This window comes from Zea mays, chromosome 8 (assembly GCF_902167145.1).
Source record: "Zea mays cultivar B73 chromosome 8, Zm-B73-REFERENCE-NAM-5.0, whole genome shotgun sequence".
NCBI classification, from domain to species: domain Eukaryota; kingdom Viridiplantae; phylum Streptophyta; class Magnoliopsida; order Poales; family Poaceae; genus Zea; species Zea mays.
The window spans coordinates 43,396,584-43,412,199 of NC_050103.1; the positions used below are offsets into that span (position 1 = coordinate 43,396,584).

Genomic DNA, 15,616 nt, shown 5'->3' on the forward strand with positions numbered 1-15,616 from the left:
CGCATCTGGGTGCCAAAGGAAATTATTTCAACCATGAAAAGCATCAAGAAGGTTTGAATCCTAAGAGGGAAGTTAGAAGTCCGAATGACTTCGGGGAATTTGAAGACTTGACAAAATTCATGGGATGCATCATATTGGATCAAGTCTTTTGCCAAGTGGGTTAGTGCATACTTTGGACCCAAATTCTCCACCATGACTAAAGTAACTAGATTTATTGTATTTCTTATTTTAGATATGTGTATCTATTTTCCTGTATCTAGATTTTACCTCACATGCCTAGTTTTACATGTGATATTTACTTTTGATTATAGTTGCATGCATACTAGGTCAATCATATGGTAGGATTGCTTTTTTCAATTCATATTCTTGAGCAAACCTACATGGTTTAAAAAGATTAGTTAAGCATGGCACATAGCTTATTAAACACTCTAAGTAAATGGTACTCCAATTGGTACTGGTTTATGACATACTCCACATTTGATATCCTCCATGCTTCGATTGGTATCATTTAACTTATAAGTGCCAAAGCTCGGATTGTAGATAATCTGCCCCTCTTGATATCAAAATCAATGTTCATGTCTCCTACAAGTAGTCAAAACTTGTGTGCACACTTTCAGGGGGAGGTTACTCTATAATCTAAGTCTTTGAGACTAATACTTGTCTTCAAGTCTATTTTATGTAGTAGTCTCATTGAATGAAAATGGAGTCCCCGGAGAAAGACAATAAGCTTCCACTGCCAATCTACAAGTAGTTTTGTGTCTCACATGACTACAGTTTGTATTATCTACATGTCTTCTCTAGTTCTTGATTAGACTATATTTCATATCTTATACTTCCCATGTTGCTAAATGCATATGTTGTCAAATTATATATGTTACCTATGCATAAGGGAAGCTAGTCTAATCAAATCATGTCTTGTACCTCTATTTTTCAAATGCTTTTTCCAGAATAGAGGATCTCCGACAGGGGGTATTTCTTCGTGTATGACAAAGGGGGAATATTCTTTCAAAGGGGGAGAACACTAGTTTAGGGGGAGTAATCTTTTAATGCTTCAATTGATAAATCTTTTAAGAGGGCAAGTCTTATTTGCTTCCTATATGCTTTTAATGTCTTCCTTTTCGGTGGTTGATGCCAAAGGGGGAGAATTTTTAAGGACCAAAGTAATGAAAATTATATCAGACACCAAACACCACCAAATTAATTTTTTGATCTTTGGTCTAAAATAGGAAGTAAGTGAATTATGGAGTTAGGGGAGGCTTAAGTCCATAATCTCACTTTCAGGGGACATTCATGCATCCTAACAAGTAGATTACATATTTTCATTTTTGTTATATTTGCTTGCTTTGGTTGTGTTGTCATCAATCACAAAAAAGGAGAGATTGTAAGGAAAATGGACTCCGGGCCATTTGGCTCAAAAGGTTTTGGTGTTTGATGATCAACATAACCTGTGGACTAATATGTTTGCTAGTGTTTGTATTTATAGATCACAGGATGCGAAGAGGACTGGACTAAGACATTGAGGATGCAACACCTCAAAAAAGACATAAAAAGATGCGTAGAGGTCCAAGGCTCAAGAGGAAAAGAAGCCCAAAAGAGACAGCGAAGAAATCCATGAAGTGGGCAGACAGCCAGCACACCGGTGGTGCACCAGACAATGAACAGTAACATGTTCGGTGTGCACCAGACTGTCTGGTGGGACACCCGGACAGTCTGCGCAGAGAGGCCCACACCGGGAGCTCTCGGGTTGTAGCACCGGACTGTCCGGTGTGCACTGGACAGTCTGGGTAATGGTCGAATCCAACGGTTGACTGCTACAGACGCCAACGGTCGGCTGACGTGTCTAGGGCACTGGACAGTGAATAGTGCTTGTCCGGTGTGCACCGGACTGTCCTGTGTGCACCGAACTGTCCGGTGCGCCCATCAATAGAAAGTTGCTGCTTCTGACCAACGGCTACAATTGTGTGGGGTGGCTATAAATACCCCCCAACCGGCCATTTGAAGGTGTAGGAGCCCAAGCAACATACCAAGGCATATTGTAGACATTTCCAAGTGCTCAAACACCCAAGTGGTTAATAGAATCACTCAGTGATTAGCGTAGGTACATTGCAAAGTGCTTAGGTTAGTTAGACCGCTTATGCGCTTGCTCTAGGTGAATCCTAGTTAGTTGAGTGAGTTTAGAAAAACCACACAACCCCTCGACTCTTATGTGAGCCGTTGTAATTGTACCGAGTGGGGCGAGAGTCTTGCGAGACCGTGACAACCGAGTTTATGTCACGGCCACCACCGTGTACCGGAGGGAATGAGGCTCAGGACGTTTCGACTGGAAGCTCGATAGTGGCGACGGTGGGGAGCGTCCGAGAGGAGCCGGAAGCGGAGCACCACTTGCGCGTGGAGAAGGCCCGCGGCTCTCTACGAAGTTACTCGACCGAGGTGCTTGGCCCTCGCGTGGGCTTCCCTTTGTGTAGGGGCACCAACGAGGATTAGTCGAAACCTTGCGTAGTTCCTGATACCTCGGTAAAAATATCAGCGTCATCCACGAGAGTTTGCGTCTCTACCTTGCTCTTTACCTTCCACATTTATATTAAGTATTTAAGTTGCAATCTTGCCTTTCTAGTTAGATCATTTAGGATTGAAACTTAGACTTTTCGGCAGAGATAGCAACACTTAGACAAAACCTAGTTTACACATTCTAGATTGTTTATTTGCATAGGTTTTGCTTTAGGGATTTAATTGTGGCCTAGTTTAGAGATAGTTTTTAGAAGTCCTAATTCACCTCCCTAGGCGTCACCGTTTCCTACACAAATAACGTTAGCGACTATAAGCGAGACAAAATAACGATGTGAGACGAACAACGCAATGCGCAAAACAGCATGGCAATACGTGCACGGTACGCGCACAGCACGCGTACGGCGCACGGACCAACACTACACGCGAAAACTAATTAATAGGTAGCATTATTAAACTAAACAATTATTTAATAAAGAATAATTCAGTTAAGATTAACTACACTGATGTTGATTTATAAATGCACAAATCAAAATCCTAGATTAGATCTAGCGCAACTTGAACGGAGTGAATCGGATTCAAAACCAAAAGTTATCGTAGTTTTAAATTGAACTAACTTACTGCGCATGGATTAAAAGAAACAGGGACTAAACCATGGGAGAGGGAAGAGGAGGGGGCCGCGCACAGGGGGCCGAGCCGACCGGGCCGGTCGCGAGAGGGGGGCGGACGGAGCCGTCGCCTCCGCCTGCTGGGGGGAGGGAGCGTCGCCGGGCGTGGGGGAAACGGAAAGGGGAGGGGCGCCGCCAGGGGGAGAGGGGAAAGGGAGAGGAGGGTCCTGCACGAACGCGAAAACGGAGAAATGGAGAAATCCTAGGTGCAACAATGGTGGAGGCTCACCGGAGAAGACGAAGTTCGCTAGAGTCGAGCATAAATTCGTCGATTAGGGACGAATCGAAGGCACCGAGACGAAGCTCTCGACGAGACGAACACAGTGATGCCCACGGATTCCGCCGATGATGCACGGATCGAAAGTAAATGCTCGCCGGAGTTGGAACCATCTCGAACTTCGACGAGCAATTCTGGGGGTTTTGGATTGAATCTGAGGATGGGGTTTCAAATTTTGAAAAGGGATCGACGAGAGGATTCCAGCCATATCTATTGCTAAGGTTTGAAGATATTTTATTTTTCGTAATTATCCTATTTTTAAAATTAAAAGTAATTTCAGAAAAAGGCTGAAATTGTTTTTAATATCCAAAAAATATCTCGAAGGATCCAAAAAATTTAGGAAAATTCCTAGACATGGTTTGGCACCCAATAAACTTAAAAACATATTTAGAACTTTTGAAAATGTTTTTAAGTACCTCAAATAAATATATTTTGAATTTCGAAAAAAAATATTAAGAAAAATATGAAAATTTACTGGAAATTTCTACAAGACATATTGAATGTTTCAAACACTTCTTGCACTTGAAAACACTATGTAGCAACATGAATGCCACAATCATGACACTTCTAGAGCTCACGCCAATATAGAACCAAAATAACTCTCTAATGTTTTGATAAAGGGAAAAGAAAAGTGAATAAAGGAAATGGTAACAACTAAATTTTGAGTACAGAGCAAAAAAAATTATACCCTAAAATTCAAGGTGTTACAGGAAGCATATTAGTAACTTCTTATTAGCTAAAATTTTCATTTTGGGCTATTAGTTGGACTGGTACTAGTACATAGCTTGAGAAGATCAATTAATAACAAATTATTAATTAGGAAATTTATTTTGAGCTATTAGTTGGACTATTAATTAGGTCGTTTGAATCCATAGTGCTATTGTGGTTGTTAACAATTAGCACTAACCTCATTTAATATGGGATCTCTTGAAGGGTCTTTATAGGTTAATTGAAAATTATAAAAGACAATTTCTAATATGGGATCTCTTGAAGGGTCTTTATAGGTTAATTGAAAATTATAAAAGACAATTTCTCTGTGAAGAGTCTATCTCTACACGACTCTTCATACACGTCTTTTAATTATAGTCAGAGCTTAAAGTTGTATTATATAGTTTTTTAACTGTCTCTTGTACTTGAAAAACTAATTCAGAGTGTTATTGCTATACATGCCTAATAGATCACAATAGCCCAAAAAGATGGAGTTGCCCCTGCTATGTGGGGGACTGAAAAAGATACGGCATGCACTATTGTCTCTTAACTTCTATGACAAAATACATGCGCATTATTTTGTCTCAACTTTCGTGGCAAGATACATCTATAGATGCATTGATGCATTGTGAACACTTTAGTATGTTTTTATGGTCGTTTTCACATTTCCACCAAATAGGAGGTCTACACTAAATATTTAGCCTACATAAAGGGATAAATCAGACCACTCTCCAAAGATAAATATTAGGTTTGGAGCATTTCCACTTGAGAATCATGTGTCCTAACGCTCTAACGCTGTCGGACAGCAGATCGTCTAAAATGGAGGATTTATACTATAGATAACACCGTTTACAAAGTGAAGATTGAAATAAGAATGAAATAAAGAATGAGATACGGTAGCTGCTGACCTAAGCTGTAAAAATTCATAATGCTGACCAAACAAGCCCATCTTATGAATTGAAGTAATCATAGATTCATAAGAGCGAGTTTTGCCACGTAAAGGCACTACATTTACTCTACAAGGACTACAAAATTTACATTTTTCCATACATGGGACAGATCATTGGATTTCTATTTTCTCATGAAATAGATAGTGCTGGCACTAATCCTGAATCTCATAACGAAAATGTCCGCAAATGGCTACAAAATCAGTTTTCTGAGTAGCAGGCTAGTTAAGTACTAAAGGCAATATAACTGGGGTGTGGGGCTGCAGCAGATAGATTGTTTCAACTATGGCTCCTCTCTACACCGCAACTGGCTCATTCATAGAATGCGAACCAGCTGTGTTAACCTGTTGAAGGAGAAAAAGGTCAAGGCAATTTTTGTTCACGTTTTTGGTACAGGGCACAAATTTTGTTTGTATTTTTCACACAAAGAATCATTTATGTATATACTATATAGCATAAGGGCAAATAGGCACATGTACCTTGGCAGCCTTGAAGAGTTCATCCAGAACTTCAGACAACGTTGGGTGTGCATGAACAGCAAACTTGATGTCCTGCAGGGTACAAAAGGTTATGTGCAAATTTAAGCGTTTAGCATTATGCAGAGAACAAAAATGCAGAAATGCTACACAGCTAACAGAATGCATGACAAACTCACCTGCACATGGGTTCCAAGGGCAATGGCATTTGATGCCTCATGGATGAGATCAGCAGCATGCAAGCCCAAAATATGAACTCCAAGAATTTCTCCGGTGTCAGGGCGATAAATCATCTGAGGCAAAATAGTACATGTATCGTCACTTCAAATTTAGAGGTTCCATGGATACAGGCTCCCTAGCATAGGTCTGGTTAATGTATCCACTGGAATTCTCCGTGCATAAATTTAGAATGCAACAGGGTGGAAACACACTACCGCATTACTACCTTAGCAAGTCCATCTCCTTCATTCTCTGCCAGGGCCTTTGTGTTAGCCTTAAAACTGGTCTTTACAACACTTATTTCAAATCCTTCCTTGTCAGCCTTCTCCCTAGCCTGTGGCTGCAAAAGCAGGAACAATGATTAGAGTCGTAAAGATTGGTTTGCTAGCCAAGCAAAGCAAGAGTTGGAAACAAGTTGTGATTTTATACTTAAGAAAGTGTACTAGTCAAATTAACTTTACCAAGCAGATTTCAACTATGTTGAACAGAGAATGTAATATTGGAGAATGGTATCTCACTTACCTCTGTCAAGCCAACCATACTGATCTCAGGGTGAGTGAAACAAGCAGCTGGGATGCTTAGGTGATTTAAAATGTTGTCCCTCCCACTGATTTGCTCCACAACTATATTCAGACCAACATTTGCTCGTATAAGAACTATAGTGATCAGCATCGAGCATGGATAAAAGAAACAGGTGAGCACAACATTTACCTGAGATTCCTTGTGCGCTGGCTGCATGAGCAAGCATGAGCTTACCATTGGCATCTCCGATACAATATAAATTAGGAACCTGCATACCGGTTAATGTTTATGTAGCAAACTTGAATGAAATGCCTACCATTGTTGTAAAGGAACAAAAGAGTAACAGTAACACACTACAGGTTTAGCATACCACATTGCCAGTTGCATCCATAACTTGCATCCGCTCATCAACAGGAACAAAACCTTGTTGTGTAACGACATTGATCTGTATAAAAGGGCATGTTTTGGATGCTACCATATTTAAAACTTGTGAATTCTGATAGCAACCATTTCCATGTACTTACATTTTCCAAGCCAAGTCCTTTGGTGAAGGGTGCCCTTCCAGTAGCTATGAGTGCTGCATCCACCTAGGCATGCAAATCCAAGTTTCATAATGAAAAGTATAATGTTTATGAAATCAGCAGAAATACTGTTTGTTTAATAAAAATGATTACAATTTTAATTAAGCATCAAAGATCCACAGATATATAAGCATTTTTAATACATGGTTATCTAACAGTAAAAGCATTTGAGTTGCCAATAACATTGCAAGCATCATCCTACAACATATTGCCCATGTTATTCTGACATTTACTTTGGCCTAACAGTTTAATCTAGGTTGACACCACTAATATCCGATAAGTGGCATCAACATGCAACTATCTACTTGTATAAACCATTCAGCTCAAGAGAACATAGTGATGTACCTAGGAGTTAGAAGAAATCATCTATAGTAAGTACTGGAGCGGAAAAGGAAGAGTTAACTATGATTTACCTCAAGTGTCTCCTTGTGTTCTTTTGTTTTAGCATCAATCAGCTCAATCAAAACAGGCTTACCATCCTTTGCTGGGGTAATCTAGAGACATGAATACTTTGAGGTATAATTATACAATCATGCTGGAAGATTACACATCATTAAAAAGATTGAGTTGAGCTTAACTTTACCTTGCTTGCAAAAACACCAGTGTGATAGTCAATTTTACGAGGACTAATAAGAATCCTCTGCGCCAATTTTGCAATCTCGGGATCAAACCCAGGCATTAATTGATCAAGAGCTTCAACAAAAGTAACCTGATCGATCAAAAAATGCATAAATACAGATGAAACTCCAGCTATTGACAGCAAAGCCCAATTGTGGATCAAGAGATGATGTAATCCAATTCAGGAAACAAAAAATAGACCCACTATATGTAAATTAGGGCAGATCCATTCCAGATTCCACTGCATGGCTTTCAGAGGCCCAGTGTGGCTAACCAAGAAGCCATCATGTTATGAGCACTGGGCCCATGGCACAGTGCCAGGTCAGCCATGAGTACTGTTCATGTGCGGGTACTGTAGCCATTGAGTTAGGGTTTGTTAGAGTTGCTTAGCTATTAGGTTAGGGTTACCCCTCTATATAAGGAGGGTAGGGTGTTATTAGAAGGGAGGCAAGAATAATAGACCTAGGTTTAATCAAGGGCCTCCTACAGGAGGGCGAGTATCGGATCTATCTTGCCAAATATTCATGTTAGTAACAATTTGGTGTCGGAGCCAGTCTGGTGCATCACCTACATGGCCGGCGGCGTCCCCAATCCTACGACATCCTTCTCCGCCAAACTTGATCTGCTCATCGCGCAGTTTGCCAGCATCAGCGCGCAGTTCGCCGGCATCAGCTCCCTACTTGACGCGCAAGAAGTGTGATTAGCATGTCTGGAGGGCGACTTCGACGTTGACAACGACGATCAGGTCGATGTGTTGCAACCCGACACACCCAGGGAGGTGGCGGAGGCGGCGTTCGGCGTTGAGGCAGCCGTGGCACCGCTGCAGCCCGCCTCCGTGCCCAGGCGTAGCCGCGTAGGGAGCCCTCTGCGTGGCGCCGCCGCCGCAGCCGCGCTCGTCGTCGGTCAATCTGGCTGTTGACGCGTCCTCCTCCGATAGATCCGGACGCTGATGTGTCTAACGACGTGGTTCAATTTCTTTAGGAGAAAAAAATGTTAAGCTGAGATGTAAAAGACTTAGTATTGAGAGTCATCAAGTGCTAGTTTAGTATGGATCAAGTCTTCTGGACTATAGCTCGTTGACAAGCTGTTTTGGAGGGGTGGAATGTTATGAGCACTAGGCCCACGGCACAGTGCTAGGTCAGCCGCGAGCGGGTACTGTAGTGTGTGAACAGTACCGACCAGATAGGGTTCGTTAGAGTTGCTTAGCTATTTAAGTTAGGAGAGTAAAATGCATCAACGGTTATCGAACTTGGCATGTTGTGTCAATTGGGTCTCCGAACTCTCAAAACTAGGAAAACGGGTGTTACAACTTGGCCAGCCCATCCAAAACCGGGCTTGTTCAAACCGGATGCCGACGTGGTGTGCCATTAGCTCAACGCCAGAAATACCAAGCAGGCTTGTTATGGCTCGTTCCATGAGAACAATAAAATACAACAGCATACAGGAAAGTGTCACCTAGGTCACATCTGTATAATGCATAACAGCATACAGAAATGGGTGTAAGTGTTTTGATGGTTAAACCAAAAAAACAGGTATGATGCAGAGACATCAAATGCTCTCCAATCACATTGTACATGTGCTTAGCTCTTCTTTTCTTAACTACACTGCATGAGATCATATTACCATGATATATGACAGAGGAATATTCGCTAAAATAACTAACACGATTAGACTCCCTAAGCATGTATTTAAGCAATGATGGCTTGAATGATTGTTCATATACCTCACTTCCTAGAGCTGTGTATACATCACTGAATTCAAGTCCAATGTAACCACTTCCAACAATAGCAATCCATTCAGGGACTGACTCAAGTTTTAGTGCATGATCACTAGTAAATACAGTTTTACCTGCATAAAACCATGGTGCAAGCTTTTAAAGGGATGCTAGAATGAAATAGGAATGGCAACAAATGCATTTAAGCTGTAGTATGCAACATATATGATAAGGCATTGAAACTTCAAGGTGCAATTGTGCTCCGTAGACTCAAATATCTGTCAAGATACAGTTAAAATATACAACAGGACAGCTAGATCTGGTTTCTTATGCAGTTATTTCCAGGATGAAGTAGAAGAAAAGGGAAGACCACTCAACACTCATATAACCATAAAAACAGTAAAAGTCAGTTCCTGTTTATGTTTCTACTTATTGGCGGTTACAATATAACAGGCAATGTCTAGGATGGACTTTCATATTTCTACAACTAGCTTAATACACATTGTTCCGTGATGATGGTAAAAGAATAAACTACTATGCAAGCTTAATTAGATAGGAAAAATCAGATAATAATAATATGTAAATATCTTCAACCAGAGAAAGTGGCTTAAATGTGTGATGTCCGACAATCCTCGGCTCCTCACAGCAAACTATATCTTGCAAAATATTGCATGAGATAAAGGGTAAAATATTTATTTATAATAGTAACATTGGTCGAGGTTATTGTTTTGGAGACAAGGGCGTGGATATAATCTAAGCACCATCTGTGAGGGTGGTTCAAGGGATTGTAGTTGCGTTCAAAAAAAGTTGTGGGAGTAGTAAAAATGTTGTGAAAAAAATACAAACAAAACAGACTTTAATGTAACGCCCTTCCTGCATGTTTGTGAAAAAAATACAAACAAAATGTGAAGCATAAATGATCTGAAGCATGATAGTTGGAGCTTGGAACAGCATTGTTTCTCATTTCATTAGGCCAAATGTAACGGGACAAAGTTCTCAAGAAAACAGACATGAAGTTCCAAAAAAACAGTAACTACCATCTATTTCAATGCCCTTGGGGACAAAAGGAACAGATCCAGTGGCAATTATGATGTTTCTAGCAGTGATTTCATTGTCTGGGAAACCAACTTTCCCATATCTCACTTTTTGCTTCCCCTACAGATATCAGAAACAGAATATTTAATCACTACAAATGATACTCAGACAACATTTGAAAGACTATATAGCAGACATAGCTCAACTCAATGTTTATATGGCAGCATACAAATATTTTTCAGATTTAAATAATACCTAGCTCACAATTCTTTCAGGTAGATGCACATTGTAGTATCCCAGTTGCAACATAAATTGGCAGATTTTGTCATAGTAGTGCTAAACATATACTCCCTCATTCCAAATTGTATGTCATTTTGGCTTTTCTAGATAAACAGCTTTTGCTATGCACCTAGATATACACTATGACTATGTATCTAGAAAAGCCAAAACAACTTAAAATTTGGAATGGAGGGAGTACAAGTCTTTTAATAATTTGGAAAAGGCCTATACTTAGGATACAGATCCCTGCAATTTAGCCAAGCATAATCTGTTGATAACTAAGAATAGCAATTGAAAAATGAGGTCTTATACCTGGACAAGATGATGCTTGCAACCAACATGACATTTTAATAACAAAATATTTGATTTTTAAGACAAACACAGGAAAGATGTAGGTGACCCACCACAATGGTGCCAATACCAGTGAGTATATCCACACCCAGAGCTTTCATTGAATTAGTCAAGTTGCTGCGGATTTTAGATGCAAGATTATTTGCATGGTCAGCAACAACCTGCCTGTCATATCCTGGTGATGAGACCTATTACAACCATCACAAATGATTAGGGTCAAGGGATGAATAACTTGATACAAAGGGAAAAGGTATACACATCATAGCTAATGGTTTAAGAGAAAAGGTAAATTCTGGGTTGATTTTTGTTTTTGAAATCGAATGCAGTATATGCCAACATATACTTGGAGCAAAGACAAGGCATCATAAATTTTGAAAAGAATCAAAGATGAACATAATAAATTCAAAAAGTGTAAGAACACTTGACTTACATCATTTACAAACTGGAGTTACTGTGACAAAAGTGTCCTTTGAATTTATTACAGTTCTTAAGCTAAGAAAAGAATCTACTGAAACATTGTTAATTGGCCAATCAAATAGATGAGCCAACACTCAATTGTAAAACAACTAGCACAGGGTAGATTCATCATGATTGTACATTGAGGTTCCTAGCATTTTGCAAATCATTGTTGATACATAAAAACACACACAACAACCAGTAGTTCCATTATGAGAATATCACCTGTAGGCCCAGTGATTTCATGTGATGTTCATCTTGAAGTTCTCGCATCCTACCACTTACAGCAAGGAGAGCCTTTGACGGAACACAGCCTCTGTTGACACAAGTTCCACCCACGACGTCTCCCTCAATTATGGCAGTTTTCAAACCCTACATGAGACATTTTTTCAAAAATCATTAAAAAAACTTATTGAATATGTGAGTTCAATTGCTGGCAGCATAGATAAAGGTCCATGTTCAAAACACATGGAATTCTGTACCAATAATGAAATTTCATTAACAGGATAGTTCCTAAAACCCCAGACACGAATTGATGGGTTATATGCCTACTGCCATCCAGATAGTTAACCATTACTGTGAAAGAGAAAAAACACATACTAAGTCGAGACTTTGGCAGCCATCAGAACTAGCAAAGCAATAATCCTACGTGAAAGGAAAAAAAATGATAGTATATCATAGTTTCCAATATATTCAAAGCAAACTAAATGCACTGGCGACAATAACAGCATAATTTCAAGAAGAAAATAAAAAAATCTACCTTTGTCCCTTCTTGAAGGCAATGCCAGAATATTTGCAAAACACAAACACTATATATTGTTCCTATTTATTATGTCTGATTAACCAGAGTAATAAGAACAAAATACAATTAAGCAATACACATGTTAAGAGAGAGAGAGAGGGGAACCTTTCATCATCCTTTTAGCAGTAAATTATGAAGAAAATATGCCAATCCACTAGCCCCGATTAGTGAGCACCATGCCACCAACAGAAATACTCAAATAATTAACATATAAAAGCATAGAGCAAGCACAATTATTAATCTTATTAGTATAAAATTTACTGTCACAAGTACTTAGTTGAGGAAAAAAACCAGCCCAGTAAATTCTAAGTAAGAGAAGTCATATATCCATAGGCACCTTGCAACCGCTTCTTCCATCTTCTCACTATTTTTCGATTGTTCAATATTGATATTTAATTACTATAATACAACATTACTATTACTTTATTGAACTACTAAAATATCTTTAAATGATAAAATTATAGGATCAACAAAACAAAAGTTCAGAGAGATTTTCTAATCAACTAAGATCTAGCACCAGGCCACAGAACAGAAGCATGTACTATCTTGCTATATTCCGGTTGAATTTTAGCAGACCTGCAGCTCTCGCCTTACTTAAAACAGATTCCTAGCTAACAAGCAACGCCTAAGGCAATTCTACTCATTAACCTCGGCTAATAAAAAAAGTACAAGCAAGCTTAGAGAGCTGGCGCCACCATCTTTCGATGTACATTTGACCAGATAACGACGACAGTGGCAACCACCATACATTATTACACACCCCTAGCGTGACCTGCAGAACAGCCTGAGCGGAACCAACCTTCTCGACTGCATGGAGGGCGGCGCCGTGGCCGCCGACGCCAGCTCCGATGATCACGAGGTCGTAGTCGAACGTGCCGCTCGCGGCCGCGCCATTGCCAGCCGTCGCCGCAACCACCACGCTCCGCCTAGCGGCCACCAAGTGCCGCGAGTACCGGGGCGAGTGGAGCCGGTGGGCCTTGCGCCTGAGGCCGCAGAAGCGGAGCCTCGCAACCGGCTGGATCGTGTCGTACCTGTAGGCAGCGGCGCCGTTGGCAACCGCCGCCGAGAGGGACATGACCGTGAGGTGCATGGTGGCAGCGAGTAGAGATGGATTCTGGTGCTAGCGAGAGAGGCGGCGGGGGGCGAGGCGTAACAGAAGAAGACGAGGTGAAATGGGCGGAAGCGGCGAGGGTGGACGAAAACGAGGGTGGTTTTTTGGCGACGGGCGGAGGATTCGAAGCGGTGAAGAAAAGGGATGAGGCTGCATCAACGCCGAGCCCCCAAGAGCCAAGATGACGTGGCTTCGGACCGTCTCGAACAAAATGTTAAGGGTTCGCAGATTCATGGCTTCTAAAAACCGACTTTCTCACGGTACAAACTGAAAGCACATATGGACCTATTTTTTTAGTGGCTTTTATATGAAACTATAAAAACATATATCGAAAAACTTTTAACGACTATTAGTGGTTTTTACCAAACGATTTTTAGCTTTTTAACAGCTTACAGCCTACAGCAGCTTTTCCCATAGCTCACAGTTCACAGCAATTTTTTCACAGCCACAGCCCAACTAAACAGACCCTAAATGTGTGTACGCGTAAAACGTTATTTTGCATTATACAATACACTATTTATATATTAAAGTTTTAAATATAAGACCCTGTTTGTGTCGTTGGAATTGAATTCCATTTTAATAATTATAATTTAGACAAAACTAATTAAGTTCATATATTTATATATGTAATATATTTGTATATTATCCTAAATAATATGAAAGAGATAGTTATATGCTACATTTATGTTATAGCGAATCAAGTAGAAGAGTGTGTTATAAGTTGTACATCGGAAAAATAGCATGTAAATCTATAGAATCAATTTCCATCTCTCACCCCATAAATTTGAGATAGCCTTATATGATAACTTTGAAAAGTGGTGGAATGTCACATTCTAAAAAATAGTCTATTCCATTAGTAAGATTCCAATTCCTCAAAATAAAAGGAAACAAACGGGACCTAAGAGAAAATATGATATAGAATTGGAAAACTGCTAGAGATATTATCATATATGATAGATATCGATCTTCATAATTTCATAGGTTGGATCCAACATTAAAATCTTGTTTGGATACTGTCGACGTTTCGAGACCGGGGGTCCCTAAGCCGACGAGTGAATGTGTCGCGTGCCCCAGCCCAGATGGGTCGAGCGCGTGGGCGAGCGCGAAGGGGGGAAGCAAGGTGGCCGGAGACGGGCGTGAGAGAGGTGGAAATCCCGCGGCCTTCGTGTTCGTCCCGCGCCCAGGTCGGGTGCGCTTGGAGTAGGGGGTTACAAGCGTCCACGCGGGTGAGGGAAGCGAGCGGCCCCAAGAGAGCGCCTGTCTCGTCCTCGTCCCCGCGCGGCCAACCTTCTCTAAGAAGGCCCTGGTCCTTCCTTTTATAGGCGTAAGGAGAGGATCCAGGTGTACAATGGGGGTGTAGCAGAGTGCTACGTGTCTAGCGTGGGAGAGCTAGCGCCCTAAGTACATGCCAATGTGGCAGCCGGAGAGATATTGGCACCCAGCTGGTGTGGTGTCGTGGCTGTCGGAGGAGCGGCGGAGCCTGGCGGAGGGACAGCTATCGGAGCGGTTGAGTTCTTGCTGACGTCCTCCTGCTTCCGTAAGAGAGTTGAGAGCCGCCGTCGTCACAGGGGCATGCGGGGCACCATCATTGCCTATCTGGCAGAGCTAGCCAGATGGGACACCGGTCTTGTTCTCTGCGGCCGAGTCGGCTCGGGGTAGAGTGATGATGGCGCTTCCTGCTGACGTGGCTGGCCTGCGCCCTAGGTTGGGCGTCGTGGAGGCTCCTCCGAAGCTGGGGTCGAGTCTGTCTTCCGTGGCCGAGGCCGAGCCCGAGCCCCTGGGTCGGGCGAGGTGGAGGTCGTTCGGCAGAGGCCAGGGCGGAGTCCGAGCCCTGGGGTCGGGCGAAGCGGAGTTCGTCGTCTTCTAGGGCTGAGCCCGAGTCCGAGCCCTAGGTCGGGCGGAGCGGAGTTCGCCGTCTTCCGGGACTTAGCCCGAGTCCGAGCCCTGGGGTCGGGCGGAGCGGAGTTCGCCGTCTTCCGGGACTTAGCCCGAGTCCGAGCCCTGGGTCGGGCGGAGCGGAGTTCGTCGTCTTCCGGGGCTTAGCCCGAGTCGGAGCCCTGGGTCGGGCGGAGCGGAGTTCGCCGTCTTCCGGGACTTAGCCCGAGTCCGAGCCCTGGGTCGGGCGGAGCGGAGTTCGCCGTCTTCCGGGACTTAGCCCGAGTCCGAGCCCTGGGTCGGGCGGAGCGGAGCTTCCTATGGTGCCTTTGGCAGGGCCTGACTGCCTGTCAGTCTCACTCTGTCAAGTGGCACTGCAGTCGGAGTGGCGCAGGCGGCGCTGTCCTTCTGTCAGACCGGTCAGTGGAGCGGCGAAGTGACGGCGGTCACTTCGGCTCTGCCGGGGGGCGCG

General features: G+C 42.3%; 1 protein-coding gene across 2 annotated transcripts; it reads right to left on the minus strand.

The window, feature by feature from the left end:
- Positions 1-5,067: 5,067 nt before the first annotated feature.
- On the minus strand, positions 5,068-13,482 carry LOC100381818 (dihydrolipoyl dehydrogenase). Of its 2 annotated transcripts, XM_008656952.4 has the most exons (15): positions 12,958-13,482; positions 11,582-11,728; positions 10,954-11,088; positions 10,273-10,390; positions 9,245-9,369; positions 7,487-7,612; positions 7,317-7,397; positions 6,847-6,909; positions 6,693-6,767; positions 6,512-6,590; positions 6,323-6,423; positions 6,027-6,140; positions 5,761-5,874; positions 5,585-5,656; positions 5,068-5,449 (listed from the first exon to the last, which is right to left on the minus strand). In XM_008656952.4, exons 1-15 carry the CDS (start codon positions 13,246-13,248, stop codon positions 5,402-5,404), a joined length of 1,689 nt encoding a protein of 562 aa, XP_008655174.1. In that variant the 5' UTR covers positions 13,249-13,482; the 3' UTR covers positions 5,068-5,401. The 2 variants fall into 2 exon arrangements, with proteins under 2 accessions (XP_008655174.1, NP_001168084.1); NM_001174613.1 differs by lacking the exon at positions 12,958-13,482 and having other exon boundaries at positions 5,089-5,449; positions 11,582-11,665.
- Between the last annotated feature and the right edge of the window lie 2,134 nt (positions 13,483-15,616).